Here is a 17,573-nt window from a genome sequence, read left to right on the forward strand (position 1 = left end):
GAGGGTAAGGGGAAAATAGGGCATCTAAGGAAAGGAATTGAGTGTGCAAAGGCTCTGAAATTGTTATGGACCTAGGCATATTAATCTTTATTCTCTCAGACATACGATTCAAAGCAGAGGCATGAATACATCGAAAGAGTGAGAGCAGAGTTTATTTAGGAGAGAAAACACTGAGTGCGGGCCACTCCACACATCATGAGTAAGCCAGAGAATCACCTCTGAAGAGAGGGGATGGGGGAGCCTGGGAGAGCCTCAAGCATGGTCAAGGGCAAAAAGAGCCCTCCCAAGTTACCAGCCTCTATTATGAGATAGAGGTGTGGCCAGAGTGGAGGCTTTTTGGGAATTTCATGGCGCCGTCACGTGTTTTTTTTTTTTTTTTTTTTAATTTTTATGGCAAAGTTACAGAGAGGCAGAGGCAGAGAGAGGTCTTTCATCCGCTGGGTCGCTCCCCATTTGGCCGCAACAGCCGGAGCTGCGCCAATCCGAAGCCAGGAGCCAGGAACTGCTTCTCAGTCTTCCAAGCAGGTGCAGGGGCCCAAGGACTTGGCCATCTTCTGCTTTCCCAGGCCATAGCAGAGAGCTGGATCGGAAATGCAGCAGCTGGGACTTGAACTGGCATCCATATGGGATGCTGGCACTGCAGGCGGTGTCTTTACCCGCTATGCCACAGAGCTGGCCCCTAAAATAAATTTTAAAAAGGTTTATTCACCTAGATGCAGTTAACCCCAGTAGCCACGCCCATTCGAGGAGGGATCCTTAGATTTGATCGTTTAGATGTGTTTAACACCGGTAACCATGCCCACCTAAGGAGGGGCCCCTAGATAGGATCACTTAGACGCGGTTTACGCAGGTGGCCACGCCCATCTGAGGAAGAGCCCTTAGATAGGATCACTTGGATGCGGTTGACGCCGGTAGCCACGCCCACACTAGGAGGGGCCCTTAGCGTTGACCACTTAGATCCATCTAACGCCCGTAGCCACGCCCATCCACGGAGGGCCCGTCCTCCGGGCAGGGGAAGTTTGTTCACAGCGGCGCGCCGTACTTAGGATACAGTGCGCAGGCGTACTTCCTGCTTCCCGGCGGCGTGTTCCTCAGGTCCAGGTTTCCTAGTCTCCTGGCAGGTGGTCCGCGCCGGCTCCTGGCAGTGCACCTTTCACCGCGCCTAGCTTTTTGGTTGGGACACTCGGCTCACAGCACGCAAGCTCCCGAGGCCGCTGCTCCGGTTCACACGCTTCCGCCCGCAACGGACTCATGGCCGAGCGCGGGGAACTCGATCTGACCGGCGCCAAACAGAACACCGGTGTGTGGCTGGTCAAGGTAAGGTTCGCGAGCCTCCCGCCCGCCCTCCTGCTGGGCAGAAATAAGTAATTTGAGACTGTCGCGCTCCGTGCGCCTTGTAAAGTTCTGGGGCCATCTCGTTAGAGCTCAACTAGTTTGAGAGGCGCGGGTCGTGGTACAGGTGTAGGAATTAACTTGGGAGTGCAAAGTGTCTTTCAGCCCATTGACTAGCGTGACCTGGCTTATCCCGGAGCCTGTCTTGATGTTTTCCCCAGATGGAGGAATTCCTTGCACTTTTCTGTAGGTGAAATTGATTCTAGTCGCGAGGCTGTGGTTGAGTATTTGCGGTCTGTGTATTTCTTGAGCCAGAAAGTAGAAGTGATCCCTGCCCTTCCTTAAGGTGTTCTCGTAGTTTGATAGCCTTTAAGGGAACTCCTAAAATTGCCGCGACTTACGAACTCAAAAGGGGAAGCCTTTGGTCTGTACTTTAGTGAGTCTTGTGAGACTGACTTGGAATTGTTTTATGTAAAGACACTTTTGGATAGTATTAGTGAACACTACTTGTGTTTTTCTTTTCTTTCCTCTTGGGTTTATTTTATTTATTTGAAAGGCAGAGTTACAGAGAGGGAGGGTGAAAGAGATCTTCCAGCCACTGGTTGACTCCCTCAAATGGCTTCACTACTCGGGGCTGGGCCAGGTGGAAGCCAGGAGCCTGGAACAACATTTGGGTCTCCTCCGTGGGTGGCAGGGCCCCAAACACTTGGGCCATCTTACACTGCTTTCCCTTGCACATTAACAGGGAGCTGGATCTAGAGTGGAGCAGTCGGGACTCCAGCCGGGCTCATATGGGATGCTGGAGCCTCAGGCGGTGGCTTGAACTGCTGTACCAGGACACCGGCCCCTGTTTTACTTTTTCATATTAGGGGAGCTTCAAAATGTGTTTGTGGGGGCTGGTGCTGTGGTGCAGCGGGTTAAAGCCCTGGCCTGATGCGCCGGCATCCCTTTTGGGCTCCAGTTCGAGTCCCAGCTGCTCCTCTTCTGATCTGTAACTCTGCCTTTCAAGTAAATAAAATAAATCTTAAAAAAAAAGACAAACACACAAAGAAAAACAGAAAAAAAGAGAAAGTCTTGGTACTTAAGTTTTTTTAAGATTTATGTATTTATTTGAAAGGCAGAATTACAGAGAAGCAGAGGCAGAGAGAGAGAGGGAGGGAGGGAGGGAGGGAGGGGTCTTCCATGCGCTGGTTCACTCCTCAGATGGCCACAACATCCAGAGTTGCACCCATCCAAATCCAGAGGCCGGAAGCCTCTTCCAGGTCTCCCACATGGGTGCAGGGGCCCAAGGTCTTGGGCCATCTTGTACTGCTTTTCCAGGCCATAGCAGAGAGCTGGATTGAAGTGGAGCAGCCGGGTCTCGAACTGGTGCCCATATGGGATGCCAGCACTGCAGGCGGCGTCTTCAACCGCTACACACAGTGCCAGCCCCGATACCTCAAATTTATTTTATTTTTAAAAAGATTTATTTCTTTACCCACTCGCCACTGCGCTGGCCCCTCGATACCTCAGATTTAAAAATAGAGACCTTTGGTTTCTTAATGCTTTATTTGATTCTTGTGTCACATGGATGAATTCTTATCACTTAAATCTAGGAGGTTCTTCTTGTCCACTTTGCACATCAAACTTGTATTATATTCTTTAAGGCACTTGTCCACGGTTTTAAGTGATGATATATATGTTCATGTGTTCGTTGTTGGTTACTTGGTTACCTCTTTTTTTTTTTTGACAGGCAGAGTTAGAGAGAGAGACAGAGAGAAAGGTCTTCCTTTTTCCATTGGTTCACCCCCCAAGTGGCCACTACGGCCAGCACATTGCAGCTGGCGCACCGCGCTGATCTGAAGCCAGGAGCCAGGCGCCTCCCCCTGGTCTCCCATGCAGGTGCAGGGCCCAAGCACTTGGGCCATCCTCCACTGCACTCCCTGGCCACAGCAGAGAGCTGGCCTGGAAGAGGGGCAACCGGGACAGAATCCAGCACCCCGACCGGGACTAGAACCCGGTGTGCTGGCACCGCAGGTGGAGGATTAGCCTAGTGAGCTGCGGCGCCGGCTGTTGGTTACCTCTTTATCCTTAGCTAGAGCACACGCATATTATATCACATCACAGAACGTTCCATCAGAACAGGGTCTTTGCCCATCCCACCCAGAACAGTGTTTGGCACATGGTAATAACTCATGTATGTCATGAAGACATGTATGATATCCCCTCTCCTTCTTTCATCCTAGCCTTAGTCTGTGGTGCTATTTGACTTACCTCCAGCTATGTCAGTGTGATCCAAAAGGGTGGCGAGCACAGTCATTTCTCACTCCTACTTAAACAGACGAGGCCCATTAAGGAGATCTCCCTTGCAGACTGAAGGGATACTTGAGATGGTACATTTGTACTCGGGGCCTAGTAAATGCCTAGTGAACGTTTGTCATACAGAATTTGGATGTAGGAATATACTGTACCATTGTGGGTGGAACAGATTTCTGTGGAATGGACTGGAAATGCAGCTAATCACATGGTGTGTTCTGGAAAGTGGAGCCCCTAGAGCAGAGGGTCTCTGTAAAGGTTGGGGCTGTATACACAGATTGTCATTGTGAAATGGGATTGCCCTACCTGTGGGAAGTGAGGAAGGTTTTGAGTAAGACAGGGATGCCAGATGCTTTCAAAAAAAAGTAAGCTCAACAGTGTGCAGTATGAATTAGAGAGGAGAGTAACCAGAGTCAAAATTGGAAAATTGTCGCTGGATCGTAGATATGTGCTGATTACTTTTTCTAATCTTGTGTGTCAAAGAAATGAACAGACTTGCGAGTACATCTTTTCAGGATGTGAAGGGGATATGTTAGAATATTTTCTCTTGTTCTTGTCTACTGACAACTTTATGTCCGAGGAAGGTTGAAAATTGCTAGCAAGGGCCCGGCGCTGTGGTGTAGTGGGTAAAGCCGCTGCCTGCAGTGCCAGCATCCCATATGGGCACCGGGTCGAATCCTGCCTGCTCCATTTCTGATCCAGCTCTCTGCTATGGCCTGGGAAAGCAGTGGAAGATGGCCCACCAGGTCCTTGTGCTCCTGCACCTGTGTGGGAGACCTGGAGGAAGCTCCTGGCTCCTGGTTTTGGATTAGCACAGCTCTGGCCGTTGTGGCCATCTGGGAAGTGAACCAGTGGATGGAGGATATCTCTCTGTCTCTACCTCTGCCTTTCAAATGAATAAATCTTAAAAAGAAAATAAAAGAAAATTGGTAGCAAATACTTTCTATTCTAAACTCTATGCATGTTCTCCCTTTATTTGACTTCTTTTATTTCTGTTCCAGTTAAAGGAGTCCCAGTAGGCAGTGGGGTTTGATTTATACCCCTGTCAGAAGATGTATGAACTTACTTTATTTGTAATAGGGTTAGTATTCAGTGTGATCTCTCTCTCATTTTTTCCCCAGTTTTATGACTTTAGTCAGCAGTTCTCATCTACACTGACTGTAGATTTTGTAAAGTGGTGATGCTTATCCGGTGAATCTTCATTCTCATTACATTTCCTGGAGAGTCTCATGCAGTGGCCGGATGGGTCAGTCCTCATTCCTTTGGCCCAGACAGCTTTGTTGAGTCTGGTGTCATTGTTCATGTACATCTGAAGTCCCCTTCTCCTTCACGGCAAACTTTCAAATCCGTGTGCATGCCCGAGAGGTGGACTTGTTTAAGCCAATACTATGGATGTGCTTGTGGCTGTTGCTGATATACTCTGGAGTCCCCACCTCACTGATGGCAGAGCGGCCCTTCTTCTCACCACCCTGCTTTGCGGGAGCCATCCTGTAGGGCCCGTGTTGGAAAGCTTCAGCATACATGGGTTTTCATTTCAGAAGAACAGGAATAAATTATATAAAGGAGTATATCATTGAAATAGTGTTTTTCATTTTCAGCTTTCTTTGTGAGACAGTAAAATATAATATGTTGCTTAGAAAGTATATCTTCATTCCTACCTAATCAGAATTTGTGAATGAAACTACATATTGACTTCACATTTTTTCCTTTTGCATAAGTATTCCCATTATAATAATACCTTGAATTGTGATCTTTGTTGCAAAATATGTGTTTCTTTGTAGCATCTCAACATTTCATGGATAATCTTGTACAGGTTTAATTAATTCTGTCAAGATACATCAGTAAGAGCTATACAAATAGCAGATAAGAAACTAATGTCTGGCCAGAATAGGAAAGATTTCACTGGGAAGGTGACTTTTAAGAAGAGCTTATGGCGTTGATTAGCTAGAGAAAATTTCCTGGCAGGGCTGGGGAGAAGTAGAGTATGTTCAGGAAAAAGCATTGAAATGTCGCTTCTGAAGTTTCGAGTATCGTAAATCTGCAAGAGAATGATGATCCAATTGGGTTTTGAGAGGTAGCAGGCATGATTGCATCTAACACTTTACAATAGCTGTCATCTGCCAAAACATAAAATTTGCTACAATTTTTGTCTTGTCAGGAAACTAATTCCTTGTAGCTTGCACTACCTCATTTGTATTGCTCAGTTTATGCCACTGTTAGATTGCCAACTGGGCACACCACTGCTGTACACACTATACCAAATCATAATTAAAACATTGGATGATGTTTAAAAAAAATGTCTTAGCGCAGATGTGTTGCTTGGCTATTAATATTTAGGCTAATGGAAAAATCATTTCTACTTATGGTTGGTTGGAGGATAAGTACATCATGGGAAAGAGAAAGAGATAAAACCAGCAAGGTTATTAGGGGTGAGGGTTTTGTAAGTAACGAGTGTCATACTGGGGCCTTCCTGAAAGAAATGCTATCTTTTTTAAATTTTAAGACTGGAGAGGCGAGGGTATTGCCAAGAGTTTCAGTTGGTCTAACCAGCAGCTTTCTAGCCAACAGAGAGAACAGTTTCTATCCCAATCAGCTTTCCTCTTGTAAGCATTTTTTTTTTTCTTCAATATGAGAGGCAGAGACGGGGAGCCTTCAGCACAATCTAGGTCTCCTGTGTAGGTAACTTGAACCAACACTGCTGCCTCCCAGGGTGTGCATTAGCAGGAAGCTGGGCTAGGGGGTGGAACCAGGACTCAAACCCAGGCACTAAGTGTGGCATCTTAACTGCTGCCCTAATGGCTGTCCTGTCTCTTGTAAGCATTTTGACTAATGCTTGTTGAAAGTGTTAAATACAATTGTGGGAAGCCATGAATTTGGACTGGGCATCTGCATTGGGCCCAACAGGCCAAACCAGTATTGAGTTTAATCACAATAACTGAGCAAGTCTCCCGCCCACTCCCCCGCCCCAGGATCTTTTTACTAGATGATCTCTGGAGATTCAGAGATGGGATGGGGACTTTATTTCTGTGTCTTTGGTCTTGTTTTAACTCCGTATCTTGAACTTTAAGAAATATGGGAGTAATCAGTGTCACAGATTGGGTTCCCTGGGCAACTGATTCCGAGATTGAGGTTAGCATGTAGTGAGTGGTTTATTAGGGAGTGCTTTTGAGATCAGCACCTGAGTAAGGGAGAGGATTTAATTGTATTGGGCAGAAGGTATGAGGCAGTCTCGGGGAAAGCCAAGGATGATTGAGTTGGCAAAGCAGCTTGAGGGAGTAGCATCTGTACGTGTCACCTTAGTGTTTTGGGTTCAGCGTCAGGGTTGAGGGGCAGGTGTTTGGTCTAGTAAAGATGCCTGTGTCCCATATTAGAAGGCCTGGGTTCAGTACCTAGCTCTTGCACCAGATGCCACTTTCTTGCTAATGCAGACCCTGAGAGGTAGCGGTAATGGTTCTAGTACTTGGGTTCCCCTTACCCATGTGGGAGACCAGGATTGAGTTCCAGCTTCTGGCTTCTAGGCTGTTTTCAGGCATTTAGAAAGTGAACTGGTGGGTAGGAGCTCGCTCTCTCGCTCTCTCTCTCTCTCTCTCTCTGCCTTTCAGCCTCTCAATAGATGAGGAAAATTATTAAAAAGGTAGGGTTGACCTTACTACTTTGTCCATCTTGAGTGAATGGTTGGGCATGTTAATTTATTCAGCAAACTTTCAGTGATTGCCAGTCGCTGTGCAGTTTGTTGCAGTGAGAAAAACACTGTCTAAGCTCTATAAACTGGGATCTGTAGCCCAGGGCATCGGACAGACATGGGTCAAATATTAGTCCTAATGAAAATAGTTACAGACAGAGAAGAACACTGAAGCAAGGGATTGCTCTGTGAGTTCCAGAGGGTCATGTGAAGCTTCCTGGGGGAAATAATGTTTAAAGCAGTCATTTTCTGTCAGTTTCTCTGACTAATTGTATTCTGTTTTCCATTTCAAAAATGTAGTATTATAACAATACACTTTTGAATAAAGTAAGCTGGTGGGTTTACCTGGAAACCTGTTGTAGTTCTATTGTACTTGTGATGGCAGTGCAGTCTGAGCTTCAAAATTGGGTTTGTTTTGTTTTGTTTTTTAGATTTCTTTATTTGTAAGGCATTTACAGAGACAGAGGGAGAGAGAGAGAGAAAGAGAGAGAATGAATTGATCTTCCATATGCTGGTTCACTCCATGGCTGCAACATCCAGGACTGGGCCAAGCCAAAGCCAGGAGCTTGGAACTCCATCCAGATCTCCCCCATAGTTAGCAGGGACCCAAGTGCTTGGGCTATCTTCTGCTGCTTTCCCAGGCACATTAGCAGACAGCTGGATCAGAAGTGGAGCAGCTGGGATGGGAACCAGTGCCCACATGTGATGCCGACATCACAGGTGGTAGCTTAACCCACTGTGCTACAATGCTGGCCCCAAAACTTGTTTTTATCAATTAACTTGTGGAACACAGTCTGTTTTTAAGTTGGCTCTTGCCTATACAAGGTACAAGTTACTGTACTTTTTTTGTTACTTAAACTTATAGTGTATGACATACAATTGACCCTTCATATTTGTTGCATCCATTGAGGCAACCAACAGCAGATCAAAAATGTTCAAAAATGAAAATGACATCTGCTGAACATGTGCAGACTTATTCCCTAAACAGTACAATATTATAACTATTTACATTATGCTAGGTACTATAAGGGATATAGAGATGGTTTAAATTATACGGGAGGATATGTGTACATAAGGAGGGTTGAGCATCCAGGGATTTGGATATCCACAAAGGGGAATAGATCCTGAGACACATCTCACACAGATAAGGGGAGACGGCTGTATAGTTACCTCAGAACTATTTTCTGTTTGAGGGCCTGAATTGTAATGTGCAGGAGTTGATCACAGAAAATTCTAGTCTGGTTAATACATTGAGGAAGTATGGTCTAATCCAAGAGTTATAAGGCTACAAAACATTCTGGCCTTCTCTTTACTTAACAGTGAGGGGAAAGTAGAAAATTGGAAGGTACTCCCTCTGTTATTGGCATTTTCCTCCTTTCTCCCTTCAGGTGGATCTCTGAAACAGGCTTCCCTCTGAGAGTGAAAGGAAGTGTATTTAAGATTAATATCTGTGTCCTAGGTACGTCCCAATATGGCCATCATTGGTATTACTGAATAGTAACTACTCTTTAGATGCCAGGGATATGGCAGTAAACAAAACAGACACGATATAGGAGGGAGAACAGACACTAAGTACGTATGTAGTAGATGAAAGACACAGCAGAATAAAGCCTTTAGAAAGTAACTGGGGAGGCTGTTGAAAGGGGCCTCATTGATAAGAGGTGGTCCTTTAGCAGAGACATGAAAGAATTTATGGGACATGCCCTGTCCAGTGTTCCAGACAGAGGCGACAGTGCATCAGAGTCCCAACTGTGACACTGCAAAGGATGATCACAGGTCTGTGTGGTTTGAATCCAGTGAGGAAGAGTGGTAGCAACAGGGAGTGGGTCATCTAAGACATAGGATTTTATTGTGAGATAGACTATAGGAAGCCAGTGGCCATAAAGAGGCAGCATGGCATGGCTGGTAACTTAGACAGTGGAGCTGGGCTTTAGAAGCCAAGTTTCATTGCTAGTAATTGTGAGACCTTGAGTAAATAACTTTTGATGCTTCAGTTTATTTATTTGTGAAATGGGATGATGATAGGGTTGACATAAGGATTAAATGAAGTAACATAAAGTGCTTAGAAAAGTACCTAGCACACACAGTAAACTGTGTGGATGTGTGTTACGTAAATGGGAAGGTTTTGAGCCGAACAGTTATCATCTGATGTCACTGTGGCTGCATCGGCAAGAGTGGAAACACGGAAGTCAGTGGGGAGGCTCTTAGAGTGATTTTACAAGAGATAGTGCTGACTTGGACACCACTAGTAACCTTGGAATTGGTGAGAAGGGGCTGGAGTCTGGATACAAGTTGAAGGTGTTGTTGACAGGATAAGTCAGTTGATTGATACGGAGTGTTAGAAAAAGACATCTAAGGTTTCAAACTGAGTGCCTGGAAGAATGGAGTTGCATTTTACTGAGATGTGGAAAACTGCAGGGGGAAGAGATTTTTGAAAGGAAAATAAGGGTTCTAGTGTGCAAATTGAGTTTGAAATGCCTGCTGCATATTCAGATGGAGCATTGGCGTAGGCAGCTGCATGTAGAAGTTGAGACTTTGAGGAAGAACCTGGACTTGTAATATGGAAGTGGTTATTATGTAGATGGAATTTAAAGCCATGAGAAGGGGTAAGATTACGTAAGATTGAGTGTCTGTGGAGAAGAGGAGAGGTCCGGGGACTGAACTGCAGGGCCCTCTGAAGTTCGGTGCTCAGGAAGGTAAGAACCTAGATCCACAAAGAGAGTCCAGAGAAGTAGGAAGAAAATTAAGAGAATATAGTGGCCGGAGCCGTGGCTTAACAGGCTAATCCTCCACCTTGTGGCGCCAGCACACTGGGTTCTAGTCCCAGTCGGGGCACCAGATTCTATCCCGGTTGCCCCTCTTCCAGGCCAGCTCTTTGCTATGGCCCGGGAAGGCAGTGGAGGATGGCCCAAGTCCTTGGGCCCTGCACCCGCGTGGGAGACCAGGAGAAGCACCTGGCTCCTGGCTTCGGATCAGCGAGATGCGCCGGCCACAGCGGCCATTGGAGGGTGAACCAACGACAAAATGGAAGACCTTTCTCTCTGTCTCTCTCTCTCACTATCCACTCTGCCTGTCAAAAAAAAAAAAAAAAGAGAATATAGTGACTCAGAAGCTAAGGGAAGACAATGGTTGAAGGAGGAAGAGAAAATTAGTTCTGAAATATTGTTGATAGGTGTGTAAGGTGAGGACTAAACATTGACTTGACAGCGCTGAGATCTTTGATAACCCTGTGATCAGTTTCAGTGGTGTAGTGGGGAGGAAGGCCTATCTGGAATAAATTCAAAACAAAGTGGCAGGCCGGCGCCGTGGCTCACTTGGCTAATCCTCCGCCTGCGGTGCTGGTACCCCGGGTTCTAGTCCCAGTTGGGGCGCCAGGTACTAGTCCCGGTTGCACCTCTTCCAGTCCAGCTCTCTGCTGTGGCCCAGGAGGGCAGCGGAGGGTGCCTGCACCAGCATAGGAGACCGGAGGAAGCACCCAGCTCCTGGCTTCGGATTGGTGTAGCGCTGGCCATGGCGGCCATTAGGGGAGTGAACCAACGGAAAAGGAAGACCTTTCTCTCTGTCTCTCTCTCACTGTCTAACTCTGCCTGTCAAAACACACACACACACAAAATGGCAGAGCAGTAGTTGTGGGCAGCCAATGTAGACAGCTTTGTCAGGGAGTTTTGCTGTAAAGAGGGGCTGAGAAATGGGATAGTAGGTAGAAAGGACTACAGTTTGCCCTAACTATGACTGTGATCTGGAGCAAATCAGTTAACTTCCTTGTGCCTCCTCTTCTTCACTTGTAAAATGGAGAAAATAATAGAATTGTGTAAGGGTTGGATGGTGAATACATTTAAAACATTTCACAGTATTTTTTGTCACTTAATGTATCTGTTATATCTACTGCTCTGTAACCCAGTGGCACACCCTTCTCACAGCTTTCCTTCATTGTTTTAAAAGGGGAAAGCAGGTAAAAAAGATTCAGTTGGCTAAGTGGTAGATTTAGAACATTTGTTTTGTCTTTCCTCAGCAGAAAAGGAAGTCAGGTCATCAGTCCGGAGGGAAGGGAGGGAAGGGAGGGAAGAGGTATTGTAGGTTTGAGGCTGAGGAGAACATTGAATCATTTTGCAGTGGGGGGAGTGACGTGATATAGTGATTTGTAGTTAACTTGCCAGGTATCTCTTTGGGTTTCCTTGATGTTTGGAGTCATATGTTTAAAGATTTATTTTATTTATTTATTTGAAAGTCAGAGTTACACAGGGAGAGGAGAGGCAGAGAGATAGAGAGAGACAGAGATCTTCCATCTGATGGTTCACTCCCCAGATGGCCACAACGACCAGAGCCGTGCTGATCCGAAGCCAGGAGCCAGGAACTTCCTCCAGGTCTCTCACACAGGTGCAGTGGCCCAAGGACTTGGGTCATCTGCTGCTGCTTTCCCAGACCACAGCAGAGAGCTGTATCGGAAGAGGAGCAGCTGGGACTCGAACCGGCGCCCATATGGGATGCCAGCGCTTCAGGCCAGGGCTTTAACCCACTGCGCCACAGCGCTGGCCCCTGGAGTCATATATTAAAGTAATCCCAGTTAGCAGGATTGTGAGTTTTTTTTTTTTTTTTTCTCAAATTCAAATGTGGTGAAAGAGGAAGAATAGCACAATAAAATAGTAACTAAAAATGAGTGGACACTGACTCTAACCAGGAGTAAGGCTTTGCAGGGCAGTTTGTGGGAGGGATAAAGGGGCAAGAAAGGGATTATAATAATGGACCCTGAAGTCGAGGTTCACTAAAGACAGAAATGAGAACAGAAGCAGATGGGGGCAGAGAGAGATGTAAATTGGAGTTAGTGAACTGAAGGGATGGAATTGTTGGAATGCTAGAACTGAGAGGAGAGCTGGGGAGTTAGGAGATCGGGTTAGAATGTTTGTGTGAAATACAAATTATGAAAGGGCTGCTTTTATACCCTTAGGATCTTAGGGTATCAAAAAATAGGACTCCTTTGAACTAGTAACTTGAATATGATGAAGACACTAAATTCCCCTAAGTACTTAATTATTAGGGAATATAGCTTGTGATTGATTTGGAAAGTACACGACTGTCTGTAGAGGATAGTTTTTCCATTCAGTTACAGTAATTGACATGAAGGTTTTCTGGAGTTTAAAATTAAGGAGAAAGCAAGAAGCAAAGGCTAACTTAAAATACTGCCTAATAAGATCGAGGATGGAAGGTAATAATTAATTTAGTCCAAGGCTTTGAAGATTTTATTTGATCTTACAACAGAATACTTACACATCAATTTTAGAGCCGGTATTTAGTTCTGACAGGTAATGCTGTGGGCATATGCTTCCCTGACTGAACAGTATCCACTAGCTCTGACATGGTGCCAATACCTTGATTTTACTTGTGGAAGCCACTCACCCTTTCTATGTGATTCCAGTGGTGCTGACCACCTCCCAAAGATGTCATTGACTCAGGCTGGCCAGTGAACGTGTCACATCACTGGCTTCAGTAATAGGGACAAAGACAGCAGATGACCTGGTCAGTGCCATGGGGGAGAAAATTTGGCTAGCAAATTTGGGAAAGAGGCTCTTGTTCTTCATGAGTTGCTTGTGGCCATCTTGCTGTACAAGGGGAAGGTATGTCCAAGAACTGAGTTAACATGGGAGAGAGAAGGCATCAGAGATGGTGAGAGTTCTGGTGACATGTGAGAGCCCTGGATCAAGCCATGTTAAGGGGTCCTCTGGAATGTTTAGTTACTTGGGTAATCAGTGGGTTTTCTCTCTCCCATAACCGAAGGCGACCTAATTGGTAAATAGCATAAAGAGTTTGCCAAATCCTCTAAGCTTGTTTTAAGTGAGTGAGAGGTAGTTGAACTTTTATCAGTTGTGCCCTCTTTCCTGTATGTCTTTGACATATTCTTCCACATGTGTCATGGCAGGCAGTATAGTGTGACAAAAACATCAGAGCAATCTGGAATCGGGTCTTGTGTGGGAAACTAGCAGCCTTTGTTGTTTCATCCTCAGAGCCTCAGTTTTCTCCTCTGCACAACATGGAGAACCATAGTGATTTGGCAGGGTGACTGAAGTCTTAAGTCGGGTAATGGGTCTAAACTGTCTGGAGCGGTACTTGACACTGTTGGCTCCCATCCCACTTTCTCTTTTCCCAGTCTCTAGCACATTGGCTAGCTATACGGGTGGTCATTTGTGCTAGTGGGAGGAATGCATACATAATTGAGTGAATATCATCAGGGTCATCTTTTGACTTTTCTATCCCTGAATTTTTACTGTATTTGAGGTACTGTGATTTATTTGAGGCACTGCAACTAATAGGTAATTTGTTTTGCAAAGGAAATCTAAATCTAGCTAGGTAGAATTTTTCTTCTTTCCCAGCTTTGGCAGCTGTCCCTGTCAGTTATGCATCCATGTTAATGTTATTACCCCAAGATCACTGTGAGAAATAATAATGATACTTAATTCGCTGTGTACTTATCTTTTTTTTTTTTTTGACAGGCAGAATTAGACAGTGAGAGAGAGAGACAGAGAGAAAGGTCTTCCTTTTTGCCGTTGGTTCACCTCCAATGGCTGCTGTGGCCGGCGCATCTCGCTGATCCGAAGCCAGGAGCCAGGTGCTTCTCCTGGTCTCCCATGCGGGTGCAGGGCCCAAGTACTTGGGCCATCCTCCACTGCCTTCCTGGGCCATAGCAGAGAGCTGGCCTGGAAGAGGGGCAACCGGGATAGAATCCGGCACCCGACCGGGACTAGAACCCGGTGTGCCGGCGCCGCAAGGTGGAGGATTAACCTATTAAGCTACGGTGCCGGCCTATGTGCTTATCTTGTGTAAGGCATTATGCTGCATACTTTATCTGTGTTATCTCATTTACTCCTCTTAATAGATAATCTTAAAGATAGGTACTGATTCCAGAATCCAAGAAGAGGTGCAGTAAGGTATATTTAGTAGGGGCTCAGTGTATGTGATTCCATTCTTCGTTTTGGGAATTAAAATCTGATTATGCCGGCACCGCGGCTCACTAGGCTAATCCTCCGCCTTCCGGCGCCGGCACACCAGGTTCTAGTCCCGGTCGGGGCACCGATCCTGTCCCGGTTGCCCCTCTTCCAGGCCAGCTCTCTGCTGTGGCCAGGGAGTGCAGTGGAGGATGGCCCAAGTCCTTGGGCCCTGCACCCCATGGGAGACCAGGAGAAGCACCTGGCTCCTGCCATCGGATCAGTGCGGTGCACCGGCCGCAGCGCGCCAACCGCGGCGGCCATTGGAGGGTGAACCAACGGCAAAAGGAAGACCTTTCTGTCTCTCTCTCTCACTGTCCACTCTGCCTGTCAAAAATAAAAAATAAATAAATAAATAAAAAATTTAAAAAAAATCTGATTATGTGTATCTAGTTACAGGCCTAATAAGGCATGTTGGTTAAGAACAGACCCTGGAGTAAGACTGCTTGGGTATGCATCCTGGCTTCATCATTTACTAAGTATATACCCTTTGGTAAATTATATGATTCTTGAGTACCCCAGACTCATCTTCTATAAAAAGGTGATGGTAAACCTTATCTTAGCACAGTGTCAGGAAAGTAACCCTACTTAAATATTAGCTATTACATTTAGTATTCATTTTATTTCAGCAGATCCTTCATTTTAGTAGTTGAAGTTACAATCTTCTTTTTGCTTTGTTCTTAAGATTTATTTATTTAAAGGCAGAGTGATAGAGAAAAAGAGATCTTTCATCTGCTGGTTTATTACCCGTATAGCTATGATGGTCGATGCTCGGCCAGACTGAAGTCAGGATCCAGGAACTCCATCCAGGTCTCCCGTAATAGATGGCAGTGGTCCAGGTACCTGGGCCATCTTCTGCTGCCTTCCCTGGGCTCATTGGCAGGGAGCTGGAATAGAAGCAGAACAGCTGGAACTTGAACTGGCACTCTGATATGGGATGCCAGTGTTGCAAGTGGCAGCTTAACCCACTGCACCACAATGCTGGCACCGAAGTTACAATCTTATACATAATCAAACTGACTTTTGAATTCATCTTAAACTCAGATGTGTCTCTAAAGAACATCATGACTCTATGAAGAGTGTTGTCTTTCACTGAGGAATTGTTTTTGGTAGTCTTTTTCTTCTTTTATTGTTTTTAACTTCATTATTGTTGTTATTTGAAAGGCAGAGTTAGAGAGAGAGATTGAGAGAGAGATCAAGAGAGAGAGCTTCCATCTACTGGTTCGCTCCCCAAATGTCCGCAATGGGGAGGGCTGAGCCAGGCAGAGGCCAAGGGCTTGGAGCTTCTTCTAGGTCTCTCTTGTGGGCTCAGGGGCCCAAGCACTTGGGCCATCTTCCTCTGCTTTCCCAGGCTTATTAGCAGGGAGCTGGATCAGAAGTGGAGCAGCTGAATCTAGAACTTGGACCCATATGGGATGCTGGCATTGGAGGCAGCAGATTAGCCTGCTGGGCCACAGCGCTGGCCTCATGGCTTCATTATTGTAGGGTTATTTCACTTGTATTTGTTTTATGTCACCAACTAGATTGGTTTTCAGTTCTTTGAGACCTAAAATTATTTCTCTCACTATTTTAGTATCATTTTTAGTGCAAAGCGTACAATGAGAACCTGATAATTAATGTTCAGTTATTACTCCAGGAAAATGAAATAGAAGCATTATATTATTTTATGTTTAAAAGGTTCTGTTAACATTGAAAACAGTCTTAGTAATGTTTTGCTTCATTTTAGGTTCCTAAATATTTGTCACAGCAATGGGCTAAAGCACCTGGAAGAGGTGAAGTTGGGAAACTGCGGATTGCCAAGTAAGTTATTTATATATTATTGACATATTAAAAAGCTATTTTTGAAATTTTTGTAAGTGATTTTGTATGTGATTATAGTTCTTTTGTAGAGAATTTACCTGGAAAATAAGAAGTAATGAGTATGTTGAGGTTTGTCAAGAGATTTAGGTGCCCTGTAAGGAGACGTGCTTGCGTGTACACACATCCCCACACCCTGAGTGAGTGACAGGTGTTGGATCTAATGTCAAGTTACCGCTGGTGAAGCTTAATGGCAGTGGAGCAGTGGAGTGTGCACTTCTCCCATCTCTCCCTCCTGTCTCCATCCTGTGAGGACTGTGTGACTTGGTTGATAACTGAGGGAACCAAGGAATGTGCTTCAGTAGAGGGACTTGGCCGCTGTGCCATTGACATTGGCATTCAGAAGGAAAAGGGAGCATCCAGTAAACAGTCTAGTGGTGCAGTTTCCTGGTTGAGGAAACGGCCTTGTTAGAAAGGGAAGCCTCGGCTGGTGTTAGTAATTCCATTCTTTCCATCCATTTGTTCTTATTTTTCTTTCATTTATTTATTTGCAAGGCCACGTTAGAGAGGGACAGACAGAGAGATCTTCCATCCACTGGTTTGCTCCCCAAATGGCTACAATGGCCAGGGCTGAGCTAGGTTGGAGCTGGGAGCCAGGAGCTTCTTCTGGGTCTTCCACAAGGGTTTAGGAGCCCAAGAACCTGAACATCCTCTACTGCTTTCCCAGGTGCTGGGAGCTGGATGAGAAGTGGAACAGCCAGGACTCAAATCAGTGCCCACCTGGGATGTTGGCACTGCAGATGGCTGCTTAAGCCGCCATATCATAGCACTGGCCCAGGCTCCACCTCAAAAATTTGTATTCATTTTTTGCCATGTGCCACATACACTTTCCTAGATCTAAGAGTCATTCAGCAGTTCTTTCTCTTTTCATTTTTTTTTTTTTTTTAAGATTTATTTTGTATTTATTTGAAAGACAGAGTTACAGAGAGAGGTAGAGGCAGAGAGAGAGAGAGAAAGGTCTTCCATCTGCTGGTTCACTTCCCAAATGACTGCAATGCCCAGAGCTGAGCTGACCCGAAGCCAGGAGCCAGGAACTTCTGCCTCTCCCACGCCGGTGCAGGGGCTCAAGGACGTGCCATCTACTGCTTTCCCAGTCCATAGCAGAGAGCTAGATCAGAAGTGGAGCAGCCAGGACTTAAACTGGTGCCCATATGGGATGCCGGCACTGCAGGCTGGGACTTTAACCCACTGTGCCACAGTGCCGGCCCCTGTTTCTCTTTTCTAAAAATTTATTTTAATTTATTTGAAGGAAAAGAGAAAGACAAGCAGGCAGACTGCAACACACACAGTTCATTCCCTGAATGCCCACAACAGCAGAGGCTGGGCCATGCTGAAGCAAGGGGCCTGGATCTGCATTCGGGTCTTCCTGTAAATGGCAGGGGCCCAACTCCTTGAGCCATTACTTGCTGTCTCCCAGGCTACACGTTAAC

At 45.7% G+C, this 17,573-nt stretch overlaps 1 protein-coding gene across 1 annotated transcript in view; it reads left to right on the forward strand.

Annotated features, from left to right (window-relative positions):
- Positions 1 to 1,051: 1,051 nt before the first annotated feature.
- Positions 1,052 to 17,573, forward strand: part of GTF2F2 (general transcription factor IIF subunit 2) — a 138,599-nt gene continuing 122,077 nt past the window's right edge. The window contains exons 1-2 of the mRNA XM_062194159.1: positions 1,052 to 1,317; positions 16,013 to 16,086. Coding sequence (XP_062050143.1) covers positions 1,252 to 1,317; positions 16,013 to 16,086 — 140 coding nt within the window. The 5' untranslated portion in view covers positions 1,052 to 1,251. The remainder of the gene's footprint in view (positions 1,318 to 16,012; positions 16,087 to 17,573) is intronic.

This window comes from Lepus europaeus, chromosome 6 (assembly GCF_033115175.1).
Source record: "Lepus europaeus isolate LE1 chromosome 6, mLepTim1.pri, whole genome shotgun sequence".
Lineage (NCBI taxonomy): Eukaryota > Metazoa > Chordata > Mammalia > Lagomorpha > Leporidae > Lepus > Lepus europaeus.